We start from the raw sequence: 18,716 nt of genomic DNA, 5'->3' as shown, positions 1-18,716 counted from the left end.
CCCAGGAAAAATAAAATAAATACACCCAAAAAGAGAATTCAAGCAAAAGGAAATACAATAATATGAAGGATCCTGCTGGTTCTGATGGGATTAAAGACAGAAGCCTTGTCCAAACACCCACACTTGCGGTCTTGGCCACTTGAGAGCTCGTGCACGCAACAGGAAGTAATTGCGCAAGACTGTCCAATGTCTTATAAATGCCCAAGTGCAGTGCCTTTAACGCACACTAAACCCAGACTATCTTGAATACCGCTTCTGAGCAGTATTCGAGGCTAGCATATCCCATCATGCATTATGTTTGGGAATTCACATGCCGAGATGTCAAGAAAAACATTCAACTGTAAGTTAATTATATATTACATATAGTTTGGTAGTAAAATATAAATGTAACACAGTTCGTAAATATGGGAAGAAGGAGGCGGGAACCGGCAAACATTCAACATAACTTTAATATAAAATAAACAAAGAACAAAACGAAAGTAATGCCAGCAGACCCTCACGGTACTCCTCCCCGGGGGCCTGTCTCAGCGACCGGCGGCCCATGGCAGACGACGGAACTCCTCCGCTCCCTCCAGGACGGCAGCCACCCCACCTCGTCCCAGGAGCACAGCATCCGGGTTTCCGTCCCACCTTTCACAAGGCTCCAGTACCACTTCCTCGGGCAGCCTCTCGCGGTCTTCACTCCCACGCTGCCCGAACTCAGCAGCACCGCGATCCCCCTAAGCAGCGAGGGCTCTCTGACAGCATGTCCCTCCTTCCTCCCGGGTTTCGGCACTAATGTAACACAGTTCGTAAATACGGGAAGAAGGAGGTGGGAACCGGTGAACGTTCAAACAAAGCTTAATATAAAATAAAAAAAGAACAAAACGAAAGTAATTCCCGGCAGACCTCATGGACGTCTGCCGGCCACACAAACATAATAAAACATAAAATAAAGTCCAGGCCTGGTCTTCTCTCGTCCTTCACTGTCGTCGCTCCTCCTTTTATGCTCCCGGAGCTCCTCCGTGAGAGACTCAAGGCCCGTTCCCTCACGGCTCTCGCCCGCCCTGCTCGTCACAATAAAGTATTGCACATTTTATTGATGCAAAGATGAGTGGGCTGTATGTATTTTGTACAACATTTACAACTGCTTTTTATCACTTAAAGAAGCACCACAATTTTAAAATAGTGTCTTCTGTTATTTGCATAGTGACCACTGAACAGACATTTAGAAGTGTATTTTAAAATGCAAAGTACTAAAGAAAATAATAATAAAAGCTGTAAACGCTTGCATTTTTTGTAACACTATAAGTGTGTCCCATCGGGCAATCAAAAATTCTACACACACTTGCAGTCTTCACGCCCACTTGAACACTTGAGCCAAATACAGGAAATGCGTCATGTAAATAGATAAGTGGTCAAGTGCAAAGACCGCAAGTGTGGGTATTCGGAGAAGGCTAGAGACGTGAAACATAAAAACATATTAGTAATAATAATATACTAATAATAAATGAAAAAAACAAAACAAAAAAACAATGAGGCTGACTTGGTAAACAAAAGGTCCGAAAGGTCTGAAAGGTCCTCCAAACAATGAACAGGTTTTCTTCCTAAACTGAAGTTACACAAAACCCTCAATAATAAAATGTACATGATTGTTTCAATGTCTTTAAAATGCTCACCATTAAATTGACTATATTCTTTCTTGACGTTTAGCGTCTAACTTTGATTGGGGCGTACTCAGTGTGCTCTGCTGGGTCACTCTCTATGTGAGCTGGTGTGGCTGCAGTTTTAACATGGACTACAGCAGAATACGTCACGTCATCCTGGAGAAAGAGAAAAAGATGGGGTGATTGCTGACACAGTATTCGAGAAGTTATGTGACCATTGTGCAATAGTGAGTTTGTGCTGACCTGATTGTCTTGTTCTCTATTTAGTTCTTCTTCATCCCTGGTCACCATTTTCACATTTCTGCCTCCTACAACATAAAACATTTTAGCCAGAATGTTTTAATGTCATCAGAGAAATTCATCTAAATGTTGGTTTTCAATAGTCGTTGGTTTTGTACCCGTTATTCTATAGTGTTTCGAGAGTTTACAGCTGCATTAGCTGGTGATTTACGAGTATATCTGTGAAGAACGTGTGATTGTGTTCACGTACCTCTGCATCTCCAGTAGATTAATGCCAGTAATGCCAGTAATAGCACTGAGAGAATCACCCCCAACAAAATGAAAACATCTGTTGAGAAGACAGAAATTCATGACAAATGCATTTATGTTTTCAAATTTAGTACAAATATTTCACAATTTCATTTAATAAAAGCTGCACGCACAATTAAATGTACACTATTTAACTGCTGGTTAGAAACAAAACTGCACTCACACATTTTGCATAAGAACATTGTTTTTGTTGTATTTTGACTCTGCGTGACTGTGCAAATTAATATGATCCTTTACAACAGATCATGCTTTACAAAGAACTCTGTTAGAGAGCTACATTGCAATTTATCTGTTCAATAAAATACCTAACTTTACTTGTTGAGTAATAAAAATGGCGTCTCCTCATTGCTTTTACAACATTTCAAATCTGAAAAGCCAAGCCCATGTTGATTCTCATTCTATTACGAGCTCTGTCTCATTCTCTTTTTGCCAGCAGACTCCTCTGTTCTAATTCCTCTGAGGTTAGAGATTTAGTGTGCTCCATATCAAACTTTCTCGTTGTGATAACTAACCTATGCTACTTCCACGCCATACATGTGTCAAAGTAGCCGGAGCAACTTTTCTTTATTTACGGATATGAAGAGACACACAGGCGAGTGATGTGTGTAAGGCACGTCCTGATTTTGCCAGGTTAGACCAAGCGGCAACCTCCCCCAGTTTCTCTTGAAGCCAATGTGGAAGTGACTTAAACTGCAATTCATCGATTGGCCGCTAGGGACAGGCTCCAAAAGAGAGCAGAATCTCATTGACCCCCATGTTAAAATGCCCAACTTAACAGTGGAAAAAACTCATCCATTTAAATTATATTAAGCCTTAAAGTTCTGCATAATAAAGGGCGTGGTCACTTGAGAGACAGGTACAATTGTGAGCTGTCACGTCATCTCAGCTAATTCCAGCCGCTGAATTTGGCATCTCTGCCGTGTTTGTGCTTTTTTCGGGATTATTTAGTACAATTGTAAAATAATATGTACAATTGTAAAATAATATGGCTTGCTGCATTGGTCGAGACTCAAGACAGATTTGCGTCTGTGTACATGTACATGCATGCAGAAGATAAACACACATTGTTGGATCGTGGCATTGGCTAAAAGTTTTGTTCACCAGAGAATGGCGAGAGGATATAAAACTCTGACAGCACTGCTTGGATATTATAACTAAAACTGCTGCATGTTGAAAAATTATACTTTGGACGTTGGCTCATTTGTTTGTGAGAATTATATGACCATATACAGTTTTACAACATAAACACTGCTCAGGTTGCATAATTTCTTGAAGAACGATGGAGAGCAGATCATTCAGAGGAAATGTGATGCAAATAATGGATAATATATCGATATTTCATGGATTTAATGCTTTTGTGGACAAAAAATACTGTTTTTTGTTTTTTCAATGGACATTTTACCCAAGTGCCACAGATTGGATTCATCTCACGATCGCTATTTCATTACAAAGGTATGAAGTCTCGTTTTGATTTTGTGTGTTATTTTTACACCCAACACAAATTACAATTACTGGTGCTGGAGCATCTATACCAGTGGTTCTCAACCTTTTTTCCCAGTGGGCCGCACAATGGTCCAAGTGCAAGTCTCACGGGCCGCATATAATTTACATATGATGTCATCAATGCAAACCAATCAGACTTAATGTTATGGTATTAGCAGATAATACTTTGTTTTTTTTCACTCTGTATTTATTGATTTTGTTGTAGAACCCCCATGAACAATTCAGAATATAGAATTATACAGTTACAGAATACACTGTCCCCACTCAACCCTCCCCCCCCCAGAAGAAGGGGAAAAAAAAAAAAACAACAACAACTGTGCATTTACATACACATATATACATGCATGTACACATAAATTAACTAATAATATGTGGCTAAAAGTTGTTGAAATAAAAATAAAAATGAATAAATGAATATATAAATATCAAAAATACAAAATAAAAACAACTGATCTCAAAACAACAGTCATCACATTCCACTCTGTCTACCTATTAACAAATTGTACAAAAGAGGACCATATCTTTTAAAAAAATATCTGCTTTACGTCTAGTTACATATGTTAATTTTTCAAAAGCAAGATTATAAGTCATCTCTTTTGTCCACTGTGAAAGGACAGGTCTTTGAATATTTTTCCACCCTAATGCAATTACAAGTTTGGCCTGTAATAAGCTAAAATCTATAGAGCACGTGACGTCACTGTCGACCGTTACGACTGTGGTCACGGCAACTGAGTGGCAAAAGACTGAAGGGGCTCGCACACCGGACGTGAAGCTCAGCGCCTCGCCACGTCTTTAAAATTCGAACGCATTGTTATGAGTGTACGCACACTGGCGGCGACATTCGGCGCCTGTCCGCGGTGCCCAGCTACGACTCAGAAAAAAAAAAATAAAACAATGCGTTCGAATTTGAAAGATGTGTTGCGGCGCTGAGCTTCCGGTGTGCGAGCCCCTTGAGCAGCAGCATTAGTTTTCAGCGTGAATGTCGCGAAAAACACACAAAACACATCCAAAACGGGAAAGAGCTTTGTGATTGACTGTACAAAGCTTTGACACAAACCCTGAGGTATATATTTAAAAACTGCAGAAAGCAACAGGGAATATAGCAAATGGATCACTGCAATTCACAGAAATAGCTCGACTCCAGGCAGAGAAACATGTTTTAGTTATCATTTTGTGTCAAATTGTTGGATTTTGAGGTAAAATAATATTGTATTGTTATATATTAGTTTGACAATTCATCAATTAATTATTTTCCATCTTATATTCTGCATAATTGGGTGTTTTTCAATAAACAACACTGACAAAAACTATACTATAAAACTATATATGTTTTAGGGCTGGACAATATGACGATATAACATTGATATAAGTGATTACGTGGATTTAAACCTACCGATATTGTAGTTATATAAAATATTCACAGGCAGATTTGCTTTATGTATTTCCCCGCCGTCGAAATCAGGCACATATAAATGTCAGGAAACATGACTCCAGGCTGCATGTCAATATCCATGGATTAGGTTTATTTGACAAGTTGTAAGGAACACATTCAATTCCAACCTTTAGTGTAATTCGTTTGTTTTTCTCGCATTTTCGCAGTTTCCCCTGTTAAATCCAGTAACGCAGTAGGCTCTTTTGCCACTCAGTACAGCTGAGGGAGCGCGCTTTCGGCGGGAAAGTGACGTCGATGCATACCCTCTATAAGCTTCTGCATATTTGCGTTAACAGAGCTGTTTTCAGGATATATATGCAATAAACATAGCTTAGGGTTCAAAGGTATATTTTCTCCAGTCATTTCAGAAATCACATCCAAAACCTTCCAGAACACCTGTAACTCTTTACACTGCCACATACAATGAAACAATGTACCAGTTTCATCATTACATTGTATGCAGTTGTCTGGTATGTTAGAATTGATATTTAGCAGATAATACTATTATAATACCTAGATGTTGCACACAATAAATAGCAAATAAAAACTAACTTACTGACATTAGCTTTACAATAATAATCAGATAGTAATGCTCAATGATCATACATAAACTATACAATCACTTTAAGTTGCTATTTAATTCTGTATGACTTTATGACTCTTCAACAGGATCGCAATAGTCACCAAACAATCACATTAATGCCTTAATAAGCAAAATTTTACTCAGCTCTTTTTACAAACAACACTGAGCGCATTGTAATTACAATCTCTGACGATATTAAGCATTCTGTCATGTCGCAATCCCTCGCGCAGCATCGGATCAGCGAGTGCGCGCAGAGTTGGGCTCATTCCAGACGCGGGTGCGCTAATGCGGTTGTTTTTTATTGATTTAAAATACAAGTACATCTAAAGCCCTATTCGGACAGGACTAGTTTCACAGGGGGACGTTAGAGAAATTTCTGTTTCACAGACGTACTTTGAGATTTTAATCCCGTCCGAATCTGCCATGTCTGTCTTTTTCTCACACGACCTCTGTAAAAATTCCAGAGCAAATTACTGTTTTTCGTCAAACTCGGCGGTCCTCAAAGAAATCTAATCCCGTCCGAATGCGAATGTCTGTGATTTCCGAAAATGTTTTTTCCAAAACGCTTTTTCTTGTGTGTTTTGGTCAGCGTGAACTACCGTACAATCTCTTGCTATCGCGCCGGTATTCAAGTTTCTGCTTTTTGCGCACCGATAATGGATGTAGAAGAGCCAAATCACGTAAACTGTTAAGACTGGCTACTGTAATATCAGTTTCAGGTAAGATTACTGTGGCAGGGGGGGCGTGGTTCAGCGGAGTCTGCAGCGGGAGAGAGAGGGAGGAGACGCGCGGTGTCTGAGTGGATTAGACACAAATATTAAACACCTGTCTCTTGTTTCAGTAATTGGCGTGGAGAGAGTATTTAACGCCAGGAGAAACAGGAGCCTGCGAGAGAGAGAAGGACTACTGGCTGTTTCCCCACTCCTGGATGTCTGTCTGCTGCTGGAGTGAAGTCTGACGATTAAGTTGATTGTTTTGTGCCTGTTTGCACACTGTTTTGTGACTTTATTATTTTTGGTGTCAATAAACAGCCAGTAGTCACCTGCCGACCCTGTCCTCTTCCCTCCTTACTTACGAACATTGTTACAATTACTTTCATTTCTGTACTTAATTACATAACGTGTAAATTATATAAGTTAAAACTTTTTATTCCAGTGGGTTTATTATAAGAACCCAGTTCTATTAAATCATGATGATAAATGTATGACCATACGCAATCCACGCATTCTGAACACGTGATCTTCTGAAATGCCCACATGTAAAACACAGACACTCTACCTCGGTAATAAACACGGAGATGTTAGTCCCGTCCGAATCCGTACATAAAATCACAGACGTAGGTTGATAAGAATTGTTACTCAAACGTCGTTTGGAAAACTAGTCCCGTCCGAATAGGGCTTAACAAATACATCGAATTCACAGTTCAGTCTTTTGAAATTGTTGGTTTTGCTTGTCAAGTTAGTGCTTTACTACAGAGAAAACAGGAAGGCTGCACATCTCACTCAGCAAACTGATTATTCCATTCTTCTTTGCTGCTGATGCTGCGACTCTTCTTGTTTGCATGTGTTCCTTCATTGTATGTTCCACATTTAGTTTTTCTCTTCTGATAACAAAGTTGATCGTTTTGATCACTAAATTTGCAAAAATATAGGCTACTGTTTGAATTCTTCCAAAGCGCCGGCTTGTAAGCGCTCGTTAACTGAGTGATTGCGTCATTACATTGCCTGAATGTCTGAAAATAATAAATGCTCACCAAAATTGTTTTATATGACAAATATAGCATTATAGCTCATTTACATTTGTTTAATTCACTTTAATTTAAATTTAAAAACAAAAATAAATTGTAATGCTATAATTATTTTTTTAAATTGTGGGTTGAGAACCACTGATCTACACTGTAATAAAGACACCGTAGATCGACCTTTAGAATTTTCTAATGTTATAACTTGTTCTCTTTATTAATATTTTAGATAGTATCTAAGATAGATAGATAGCTCCTTTGCCTGCTAACATGATCATGTCGAGCTAGGCGTGCTTGGTTTTCGTAATCAGGCACCTCAGTTTAAACCACGTCCCACCTCTCTGCCCATTTTCAGTTATCTGGGAGTGACGCTCTACCAAGATGGGAGCAGCCTCATTTTCGCTTAAAAAAATGCTCTTCAGAAATCTAAGGGTGATGTCACAGACATTACGTCCATGTTTTTTACAGTCTATGTGTTAAACGCATTCCTGTGTCAACATATTTTGTTGATCTAGGAACATTCCTGTCAAAAAAATTAATCCAAACCATAAACCTAGTCCTAAATCTAACCCTATAAGATATATTTAGATGAATAACACTGATGTAGAAGCACCTAACCCTGGTTGTACCTTAAACTTGACTGAAACTTGTCCCTCAAATCTGATTAGTTGATTGGAAAGTTGATCCAGGATCAACAAAGATGTTGATCCAGGAACATGTACTTGGTGAAATCAGTGAAATCCATCCAGACAGTTCTAAAATATAAACACTTGTAATAGGCTTACCATAGTGAATCAGGGTAAGACAGAGACACTTTTTGTAACGGTTGATGATGTATTGACCCATTATTTAAATTTTGGTAATTTTTATAAAAAAGTTACATAGGTGTCACGGTTCATGGATTCACTTACTCGCCCTTGTGTGCTTGTTGTGTGTGTACGTGTGTGAGTGAATGATTGTGTGGGCGTCACCCATTATGGTCTGATTGTAATCTGTTGCCAGCCGTGTCTTGTTAGTGCGTGTTGTATAATGTGCGTGTCTACATGTCGTCTTTGTCAGTTCGTTGTAGGCTGTCCCGGTGTCGTGCTCTCTGTTTGTCTCTCCCTGGTTTCTGGATTTCTGGACTGTCGTCGTGTGCCCTGCTTTCTGGGTTGGATTATCCTTGGTCTCTGATACCCGTTGCAGCCCTGCGCCACCCAGCTCTTCACGCTCTGCATACCACCATTTCTGCATGTCTCAGTCTCTGCATCGACTGTCCATTTGGAGTGAAGTTATTGTACAGCGTATTCTGTCAATAAATATTGTTATACTTGCAGTTGGATCCTCTGTCTGTGTTCATTTCCTGACAGAACGAACTGACCAAAAATGGATCCAGCAAGGTCGTCGGATCTTCAGGAGTATTTGAGCAAGAGCGCTCAACGGATGGATCAGCAGGACGAGCAAGTGATGGCCACTGCTCGTGCTGTTCAGGCGTTGGTGGCGCAGGTGGCTGAGCTTTCTACCCAGGTTTTACATCTCTCATCTCCCACTGCGCCAGCTCCACCGTCTGTTCCCCACCCATCCGCCAACATCAGCAGTCAACAAGAACCACGTATTCCTGCACCAGAGAGGTATGCTGGAGAACCAGATGCTTGTAGAGCTTTTTTAACGAAGTGCTCTATTTATTTCTTTTTGCAACCTAATACATTTTCTTCTGAGGAGTCTAAAGTAGCGTTGGTCATGACGCTATTGACGGGACGCGCAGCATTGTGGGAGAACGACCATCTGTGCAGCTCCTCGTTCCACGCCCTGTCGCAGGAAATGAGGCGGGTGTTCGACCGTTCAGTGGTGGGACGGGAGGCCGCTCGCAGACCTGCGGGAGGGAATTCGACCAGTTTCTGACTACGCCATCGAGTTCCGCACCCTGGCGGCGGAATGCAAGTGGAACGAGGAGGCGCAGTGGGATATGTTCCTGCATGGGTTGGCCAACCGTGTTCAACAGGAAATCTGCCCGTTGGATTTGCCCACCAGTCTCAATGGACTTATTGAGCTTGCGCTATGAGTGGATGCCCGTTTACAAGAATGCGCGGAGCGTAAGAGGCCAGTAGTGCGTTTTGAAGAACTGGAGGAGATGGGAGCCAGCGGAGGTAACACGGTCGGTCCCCCGTTCGATCATGAACCCATGCAGGTGGGTAGAGCTCGGCTCTCCCGGGAGGAGAGGATACACCGGAGGGAGAAGGGACTATGTTTATACTGTGGTGGAGCAGGACATTTTCTAAAGGAATGTCCCGTAAAAGGCAGAGCCGACAGTAGGACCGAGGTTACTGTCAGGTGGTCTTTCCCTGGAGAAATCCTCGTCTGCGACGCTCCTCCCGGTGAGACTGCAATGGGTATCGGGGCATCGCATCTGCCAGGTTCTGGTTGACTCGGGGGCAGAGGGTAGCATCATGGACCACGCTGCACATACCCATTCACCCCCTGGAACATGCCATATCTGTTCTCGCCCTTAACGGACAGAAGTTACCCACAATCACACATGACACTGTAGGAACTGTGGACGAACCAGACAAATGAATCATTCAGATGATTCTTTCAAAACATAATTCTAATTCAGAATCGAGGTTTCGGCTCCGGCTCGTCTACAGAGAGAACCAATGCTGATTATTTTTACGACACACTATGCTTCCTGATAGCAGGAGAAGTGACAAACCAAAGGGTCACCCAAGAAGATAAAGTTTCTTTGATCACCAGAGCAAAGAAACAGAGAGAAAATGCAGACCCTTTTGCTTCCTTACTTCACAGAAAAACCAAAGAGACTGTTCTACAAATAAAACTGCATCAAAATTGTTCCAACAATTTTAATGGACTTCTCAAACATCTTTTAACTACATACATTTTGCATTATGTGTCCACAAGTACTACCTGTAAAAAGTTATGCTTTAGAACACTCACAATTCATGTAAATGTGTTAACTCTTGACTGAATGACTGAAAGTATGCCTTATTTGGACTTGATTTATTTCTTTTCATCTTTCTTAAATTATGGCTTGAATGAAATCTGTTTAAAATGTATCATATTCCATTTAATAGAAATTATGTTAAAATGGCACTCTGCTAAAGCAGAGACAGACCAGGATGTAACACCTATGTTTTATTGGGGGCAGAGGAAGGCCCTCTTGAAACAGGACAATGTCTGATTGGCCAGAACTCTTCTGAGGTGTGACAAACAACTAAGTTTAAATGGTCATATTGCAAGATAGTGAACGGAGTTGGTGAGTTCTGGGAAAAGAAGCCAAGACAAGTACCAAGAACAATGGAGTAACAAGAAGAACAGACAAGCCGCTCATTCAAGCCATCCAACCTTCACTCACTTTTCTTTTCTTTTACTTAATTTTCCTTTACCGCTGAAAGTCTTGTGTCCTAACTTTCGCCGCAAAGTTCAACCAACGACTTTTGCCGCTCCAACTCCAGCGACAAAGAGACTTCCTTTCATTGTTCCACACGGACCTGACCTGGACCAATGATCGACTTGGGAAACCCTTCTCTGCACAACGAGGGAAATTCACCTTTAAGTCAACGCAAGCAAGTACCTCCAGATAAAAACTGAACTGGTGCATTTAAATTAATGATTCATGGTTCGTTCGGGTCTTTGAAATGCATTGATAGGAATTCTGTTAATCATATCTCTCTCTCTCTCTCTCTTTCAAATCTCTTTCTCTCATTTCCTTCTTACTGCGACGCGTATGAATGTATGTGTGTGTATGTGCGTGTGTTTGTGTTAGATTAGTTTGTGTTAGAATAAATAAAATCTCTTGTAGATTTTAAAAAGAAAGTGTCTTGTATTATGTGATTCTAAAATGTAATGTCTTAAACTGTCGATTTTAAGTTACCATGCTCTAATCAGTGTTTTCACGATTGTTGGATATTTATATCCGTTACAAGAGCTTATTACGGCTCGAGCAAATGAACGCTGGACGAATCAGTTGCTCGGTCGTAATCTAAACAACTCTTTATTCATTTGAGCTAATTTTACTTCCTAGGGTGTTTTCCCTACAACACGGAGCCGTTAACCGTCATCACATCCGGTAATCACACTGAACAGTTGTCATTTTTCATCTCTAGATCTCCACTTCATCCGGTCGTCTTGAGACATCCGTGGCTGGTGAGACACAAGCCCAGGATCAAGTGGGGCCAGGGTTCGGTGGCGGAGTGGAGCAATCACTGTCATGCGTCTTGTTTGTTGTCTGCTTGTTGTTCTGTGTCTCGTTCTGTGTTGCAGGAGGAGTCGGTGAATCTGTCAAACGTGCCTGAGGAGTATCTCGACCTGAAGGAAGTGTTCAGTAAGTCCCGGGCTGCTTCTCTCCCTACGCATCGTCCCTACGACTGTGCTATAGAGTTAGTGCCAGGGTCTTCTCCACCTAAAGGCAAGTTATATTCACTTTCTAATCCAGAAAGGGAGGTCATGGAGAAATACATTTCTGATTCTCTGGCAGCTGGGATCATCCGCCCTTCCTCGTCTCCCGCGGGGGCAAGTTTTTTTTTTTCATGGGTAAGAAGGATGGGTCACTGCGGCCGTGCATTGATTACAGAGGACTGAACAACATCACAGTAAAGAATACTTATCCTTTGCCGTTGATGTCTTCTGCCTTTGAACGGCTGCAGGGCGCGTCTCTTTTCACGAAATTAGACCTGCGCAACGCTTATCATTTGGTTCACATTAGGGAGGGGGATGAGTGGAAGACGGCTTTTATCACCCCTAGAGGGCACTTTGAATACTTGGTTATGCCTTTCAGCCTTTCCAACTCACCCGCTGTGTTCCAAGCACTCGTTAATGACGTGTTGAGAGACATGGTCGATCAGTTAATTTATGTCTACCTGGATGACATATTGATATTTTCTTCTTCTCTCCAGGAACATGTGCAACATGTCAGACGAGTGCTCCAGAGGCTGCTAGAGAATGGGCTTTTTGTCAAGGCGGAGAAGAGCGTTTTTCATGCACAGTCAGTTCCATTTTTGGGGTATATCGTGTCGTCTGAGGGGGTGCGCATGGACCCTGACAGGGTTAAGGCTGTGGTGGATTGGCCAATCCCAGATTCCCGCAAGGCCCTGCAGAGGTTTTTGGGATTCGCCAATTTTTACCACCGTTTTATTCACAATTTCAGCCAACTAGCTGCTCCTCTGACTGCCTTAACCTCCACCGCAACGGCGTTCAGGTGGTCTAATGCAGCTGAGGCTGCATTTTCCAACCTAAAGAACCGTTTTGTTTCGGCTCCCATTCTTGTCGCCCCTGATCCTTCACGTCAGTTTGTGGTGGAGGTTGATGCGTCAGAGGTGGGGGTAGGTGCAGTGCTATCCCAGCGCGCCGCCGCGGACGATAAGATGCACCCTTGCACGTTTTTTTTCTCATTGTTTATCTGCTGCCGAACGTAATTACGACAATGGTAACAGGGAGCTGCTGGCGGTCAAATTAGCTTTGGAAGAATGGCGTCACTGGTTGGAGGGATCGGGGGTACCTTTCATCGTCTGGACAGATCATAAGAACTTGGAGTACATTAGATCCGCTAAACGACTAAACTCTAGGCAGGCTCGGTGGGCTCTGTTTTTCGGTCGTTTCGATTTTTCTCTATCATATCGTCCCAGGTCTAAAAACATCAAGCCCGATGCTTTATCTCGTGTTTTTGATCGTTCCGAGCGCCCGTCCACTCCCGAGTAGTGTATTTTACCTGAGAGACTCATTGAGATTATTTGTGCCAGAGAGGTTACGTTCAGACGTTATCCGATGGGGCCATGATTCCAATCTGGCTTGTCATCCAGGGGTTAGTCGTACCAATTTTTTGGTTAAGCAACGATTCTGGTGGCCCTGCATGGCTCACGACGTTCGCAATTTTGTTTTGGCTTGCTCTGTCTGTGCTCGTGGTAAGACTTCCAATCGTTCCCCAGATGGGCTTCTTCAACCATTGTCTGTCCCTTCGAGACCCTGGTCCCACATAGCGCTAGATTTCGTCACAGGCCTCCCTCCTTCACAGGGCAATACGGTGATTTTGACCGTAGTGGACCGGTTCTTGAAGGTGGCATATTTCATTCCCTTGCCCAAATTACCTACTGCCAAGGAGACAGCGGTTACTGTCATTAATCACGTCTTCCGTATTCATGGCCTCCCGGTGGACATAGTTTCTGACAGGGGATCCCATTTTACCTCCAAATTCTGGAAGGAATTTTGTTGATTACTGGGAGCGACTGTTAGTTTGTCGTCTGAGTTCCATCCCCAGAGTAACGGGCAAGCTGAGAGAGCCAACCAGGATTTGGAGAGAACGTTGCGTTGTCAGGTAGCTCAGAATCCTTCCTCCTGGAGACAGCAGCTTCCTTGGGTGGAATACGCGCACAACTCTTTACCAGTGTCAGCTATGGGCCTGTCGCCTTTTCAGTGTAGTCTAGGTTACCAGCCACCTATCTTTCCTAGTCTGGAATCCGAAGTCGTGGTCCCCTCCGCTCACGCCTTCGTCCAGTGGTGTCGCCACACGTGGAGAAGAGCCCGGGAGACTCTTTTTCAGGTGGGAGCGCGCACCAAGGCCCAGGCCGATCGCCACCGGCTGAAGCCTCCCGTATACGTCATCGGTCAAAAAGTGTGGTTTTCATCCAAGAACATTCCGCTCCGTATGTAATAAGTTGGCACCCAAATTCATTGGCCCGTTTACTGTCACCAAGATTCTTAGTCCAGTGACAGTCCGCCTCAAATTCCCTCCAGCATACCGTAGAATTTATCCCGTGTTTCACGTATCTAAAATCAAACCTGTTTTTCATTCTAACATTAATCCGCCGGTTCCGGTTCCGGTTCCTTGGACGCTAGGTGAAGGGGACGTGGATTCCAGTACTTGGTGGACTGGGAAGGTTACGGTCTGGAGGAGAGGAGTTGGGTCATCCTGGATCACTCTCTTATTGATGATTACAATCAACAGGTAGGCTCTCCTGGGAGCGCCAGGAGGCGCTCGTAGGAGAGGGAGTACTGTCACGGTTCATGGATTCACTTACTCGCCCTCGTGTGTTTGTTGTGTGTGTACGTGTGTGAGTGAATGATTGTGTGGGCGTCACCCATTATGGTCTGATTGTGATCTGTTGCCAGCCGTGTCTTGTTAGTGCGTGTTGTATAATGTGCGTTTCTACATGTCGTCTTTGTCAGTTTGTTGCAGGCTGTCCCGGTGTTGTGCTCTCTGTTTGTCTCTCCCTGGTTTCTGGATTTCTGGACTGTAGTCGTGTGCCCTGCTTTCTGGGTTGGATTATCCTTGGTCTCCAATACCCGTTGCAGCCCTGCGCCACCCAGCTCTTCACGCACTGCACACCTCCGTTTCTGCACGTCTCAGTCTCTGCATCGACTGTCCATTTGGAGTGAAGTTATTGTACAGCGTAATCTGTCAATAAATATTGGTATACTTGCAGTTGGATCCTCTGTCTGTGGTCATTTCCTGACAATAGGGAACTTTTAAAAAAGATGAAGATAATGATAAAATATTGTAATTGTATTATAATGAAAATGACTTACATTGAGGTGTTTGGTGTGGTTGTCGAGGTGGTTCAAGTTCTTGTGTTTGGTGTGAAGGTTGAAGTGTTGATAAACTGATGGATGTATGGATGTGTGGTTTCTCTGTCACGAGAGTAACTGTATGGATGTGTGGTTTCTCTGTCCTGAGAATAACTGTCAATGATAATATAACAATGCAAACAGCATGTCATCCTACAAGTTTACCTTATTCCTCATAAAATCAGTAGTAATGATGATCAAAGTAACATCAGCACAGAACAAAACTACCTTCAACATGAAGTCTGTATGTGACTCTTTGAAATGAGACAGAACAAATATAGTCTCCTTTGTCCTCTGCGGTCAGTGCTGATATGTGTAGAGAGAGATTTCCTGGAGATGTTTGATTCAACAGTTTGACTCTGTTCTTGTGCCTCTCAGTCTTTTCATTTGGGTAAATTTCCTTAAAAGTGTTTTCTACAAAATACCTCCATTGTATCTGTTCAGGTTTAGCCAGTAGTTCAGAGCATGAGCAGGGCAGAACCACAGACTCTCCTGCATATCCAGTCACCTCATTCAGTTTCTCTGTGCTCTGAACCAAATCACAGCCTAAAAATATTAATACAAGAAAAAAGCCATGAATGACCCACATTGTAGTAAGAACAAGTGAAAGTCAAAGGTCAGTGAATGTACAATTTAAAGTCTGTCACTGGTTCTGCAAATTTCTTTATTTTCAAATAATAATTTTATAAAAAGAACAATTGAATGTCTATTCCTGAGCTGTCAATCATGTCTAACAAGAGCGATTCACATTTCCAGAAGAAGCATCATTACCCTTCACTGCTAAATGAATGGATGTAGATTGTTTAGTCTCACATCTATAGTACCCTTGATCTTCCTTTCTGAGGTCAGAAATGAGAAGAGACAGATTTTGTGGAGAACTTTCATTAAACAGCACACGTCTGCCACTGTACTTCTCATCCTCAAATACTGGAATTCTTTGTTGTCCACTGCCAAGAAACTGCCATGTGAATGTGTTGACTGTAGACTGAGGATGAGCGCAGGAGCAGGGCAGCACCACTGATCCATCTGTGTATCCTGTTATGTATATTGTCTGCCGCTCATTTGAAAGAATACAGCTTGAAAACAAGAGAGTTTGTCAAAAACTTACAAATGGGCTTTACTGGAATATATAATAATCAGGAAAAAGCTGAGAAGAGCTTCAGGTTTGTGTTCATGAGCAGCACTTTATTGTGTTTATTAGATCTCACAGTAATTCTCTTCTTTGAACGAACTGGACATTTAATATCAACAACTTCATCTCTGAAGGATTTTTGATCAGAAACTTGTAGTTTAACACAATGTAAGTTATGTTAATGTAAATGAACATGATTTTGAAAATGTTGTGATGGCCTTCATTCAAACCTTAGTGACTTTTAATGAACATAGAAAGACAATGTTGCTCAAATCTCATCACATTGTTTTATTTATATAAAAAAGTTATATATATATATATATATATAAAAATGTTTTACACAAATACAATTTTTTAGTTTCTGTATGCATTATTTCACTATTAAAGAAAAAAAGAAGCTGCCCTCCTGATTTATTATACAACAACCAAAATGTCTTTTTCATCTTTTAGGAATTCAAAGACCATTTCAGTTTGAATATCTCTGCAATTGACAAATGAATTCAACGTTCTGTATGTGTGAACAGACACAGTCCTATCTTAGAAGAACTACAAAAAAAAAAAAAATCTTAAAAGATGCTTTATTTAAAAAAAATGTTTTTAGATATGTTTTAAACTGATGTTTTAAATAACTACAACTACATCACACTGATCTCACAACAGTTCCTCATAAATTAAAAGATAAATCAATAAAAGCCTGAACTTACCAGAACTAAACTGAATCATAAAGAAGAAAAGATATAAATTGTCCCTCATGACTGGTTCTCACTCACTAATGGCACGACTCTGTTTTGTGTGGACTCTGTCTTTTTTCTTTTCTTTTTTAGTTCCTGTTAGCTCTTTTCTGAAACTCCAACTTCCTGTTTCATGATACATCTCTGTATTTTTTTCCCCGTATTTAAGCAATATGTAAGCAAATAATCAAACAGGACTATATTGGTGGTGTGGGGTCAAATATTCTTTATATAAATCATCAAATGAGTCATAAATAAAAAACACTGTCATAGGTCATGATTGACCTCATGTCTAAAACTAAAATAAGCCACAGTTATTTCTCCAGGTTCTCATGAAAATGCTTCTGACTTGCCCGTTTTTTTATTTATTATACTCTGTTTTATGAGCTCATCTTTGCAATGTTTGTTGTGTAAAAAGTGAAGCAGATCAGTAGCTCTTGCAGTGTCGCTTTGTACATGAAACCACAGACGCCTTCACACACACAAATACATACAGTTGATTCCATAAAGGGAACACCCGGTGTTAAGACTTGTATGGCTTAATATAACGTAAATGATGTCTCTTACTGAAGAATGTAGTAAAAACCCCATGAAAGATTTACGTTATTTAAATAATCCATACATATTTGGACAATGTGGGCACCATTTTGTTTAGGTACACAGTGCGTTATGTCGATGACGTCAAATGTTTGCACTCATGCTCTACTGACACTATCCTGTTGCTATTTATTCTGCAACACAACTCTGAATATAATATATGATGCCACATTGTGCAGCTTTTGGTTGTATTTTCCAGTCGAAGGGCAACGAGAGAAGCGATGTAAGTCTTTACTGCTTTACTAGCGATAAGAGGAGAAAGAATGGGAAGTTTTGAAGAATGTGGACACACAAGCCATACAAGTCTTAACACCAGGTGTTACGTAACTGAAGTAACTGAAGTAACTGTAACTGGAACCGTTTAAAAAACGCTGTGTCTGTAATTAGACACACAAGCACATTTTTACCCCAGCACTTCAAATGTTATTTTTAATGTGATGACCAAAAACACTATTTGTTCATCCTTCTGAGATTGTCTTCATTGTAAAACCGAACGTTTAAAAATGTAGGACATTAAAGATTTGACAGAAAACACTTATTTAAAAATAAAAAAGTCGATAATTACCACTTTAACCAACAGGTGGTGGCAGAGTAGCATTTATTTGCGCATATATCAGCCATTTCCTCTAATTGTTTTTCACTTCGTTTTTGACTAAATATTATAAACATTATAAAATAACTAGGTTTGAAAATATATTTTGTCAATGTCAAGTGTGAAATACTCAAAAAATCCTAAGAAAAATGACTTTTCTTGTGAATGAATGACACAGAAAGCGAGCACCACGCTTCCCTTTATAATCACAGCAGCTGTCAGTCAGTGCAGCGCAAGATCAATGATTTCAGCACACTTGTAAAAACACACATTTTATTCAATTAATCTAACTAAAGTGCAAAATAAATATTTAATTTTTGAAGCTTTTTTTCACATAAAAGTGTGAAAACTGATGGTCGAATTGAATTTAGCCGAAGAGGAACACTGAGGTTGTCACGTTCCTGTTCACTCCGGGCTCCATTTCCCATAATCCTCCCTTGCCTATCACATGCACTCACTCCACCAATTGAAGCTCTTTACCTGGACTATTTAAGACTCACTCACACACCACCTCATTGCGAGGTCTTGTTTACTCCTGTGACAATTCTGAGCGTTTGTATCCTGTCTGCCTGTCTGTTATTGATCCTGCCTGTTTCTGGTTTATGATTCTCTGCCTTCTGCCTTTGGACTGTTTATTGTTATCTGGACTGTGAACA

The 18,716-nt window shown here is 41.2% G+C and overlaps 1 protein-coding gene across 1 annotated transcript; it reads right to left on the bottom strand.

Moving 5' to 3' along the window:
- Positions 1–550: 550 nt before the first annotated feature.
- LOC137025348 (junctional adhesion molecule-like) lies at positions 551–17,013 on the bottom strand. The gene is made up of 8 exons (XM_067393341.1): positions 16,907–17,013; positions 15,780–16,084; positions 15,237–15,554; positions 14,970–15,122; positions 2,137–2,214; positions 1,890–1,954; positions 1,659–1,802; positions 551–1,046 (listed from the first exon to the last, which is right to left on the bottom strand). Exons 1-7 carry the CDS (start codon positions 17,011–17,013, stop codon positions 1,689–1,691), a joined length of 1,140 nt encoding a protein of 379 aa, XP_067249442.1. The 3' UTR covers positions 551–1,046; positions 1,659–1,688.
- Positions 17,014–18,716: the final 1,703 nt, after the last annotated feature.

The sequence above is a fragment of the Chanodichthys erythropterus genome, chromosome 8 (genome assembly GCF_024489055.1).
Source record: "Chanodichthys erythropterus isolate Z2021 chromosome 8, ASM2448905v1, whole genome shotgun sequence".
NCBI classification, from domain to species: Eukaryota; Metazoa; Chordata; class Actinopteri; order Cypriniformes; family Xenocyprididae; genus Chanodichthys; species Chanodichthys erythropterus.
The sequence above is the reverse complement of the archived record's forward strand: the minus strand, read 5'-3'. Positions and strand labels throughout refer to the sequence as shown.

Bases quoted from the DNA above. Each gene is read 5' to 3' on its own strand.
- LOC137025348 (XM_067393341.1), bottom strand. From the start codon at position 17,013: ATGTATCATGAAACAGGAAGTTGGAGTTTCAGAAAAGAGCTAACAGGA. The intron at 15,555-15,779 runs GTAATGATGCTT...TAATATTTTTAG, and splicing joins CATTCATTTAGCAGTGAAGG to GCTGTGATTTGGTTCAGAGC. The intron at 1,955-2,136 runs GTACGTGAACAC...TTTATGTTGTAG, and splicing joins AATCTACTGGAGATGCAGAG to GAGGCAGAAATGTGAAAATG.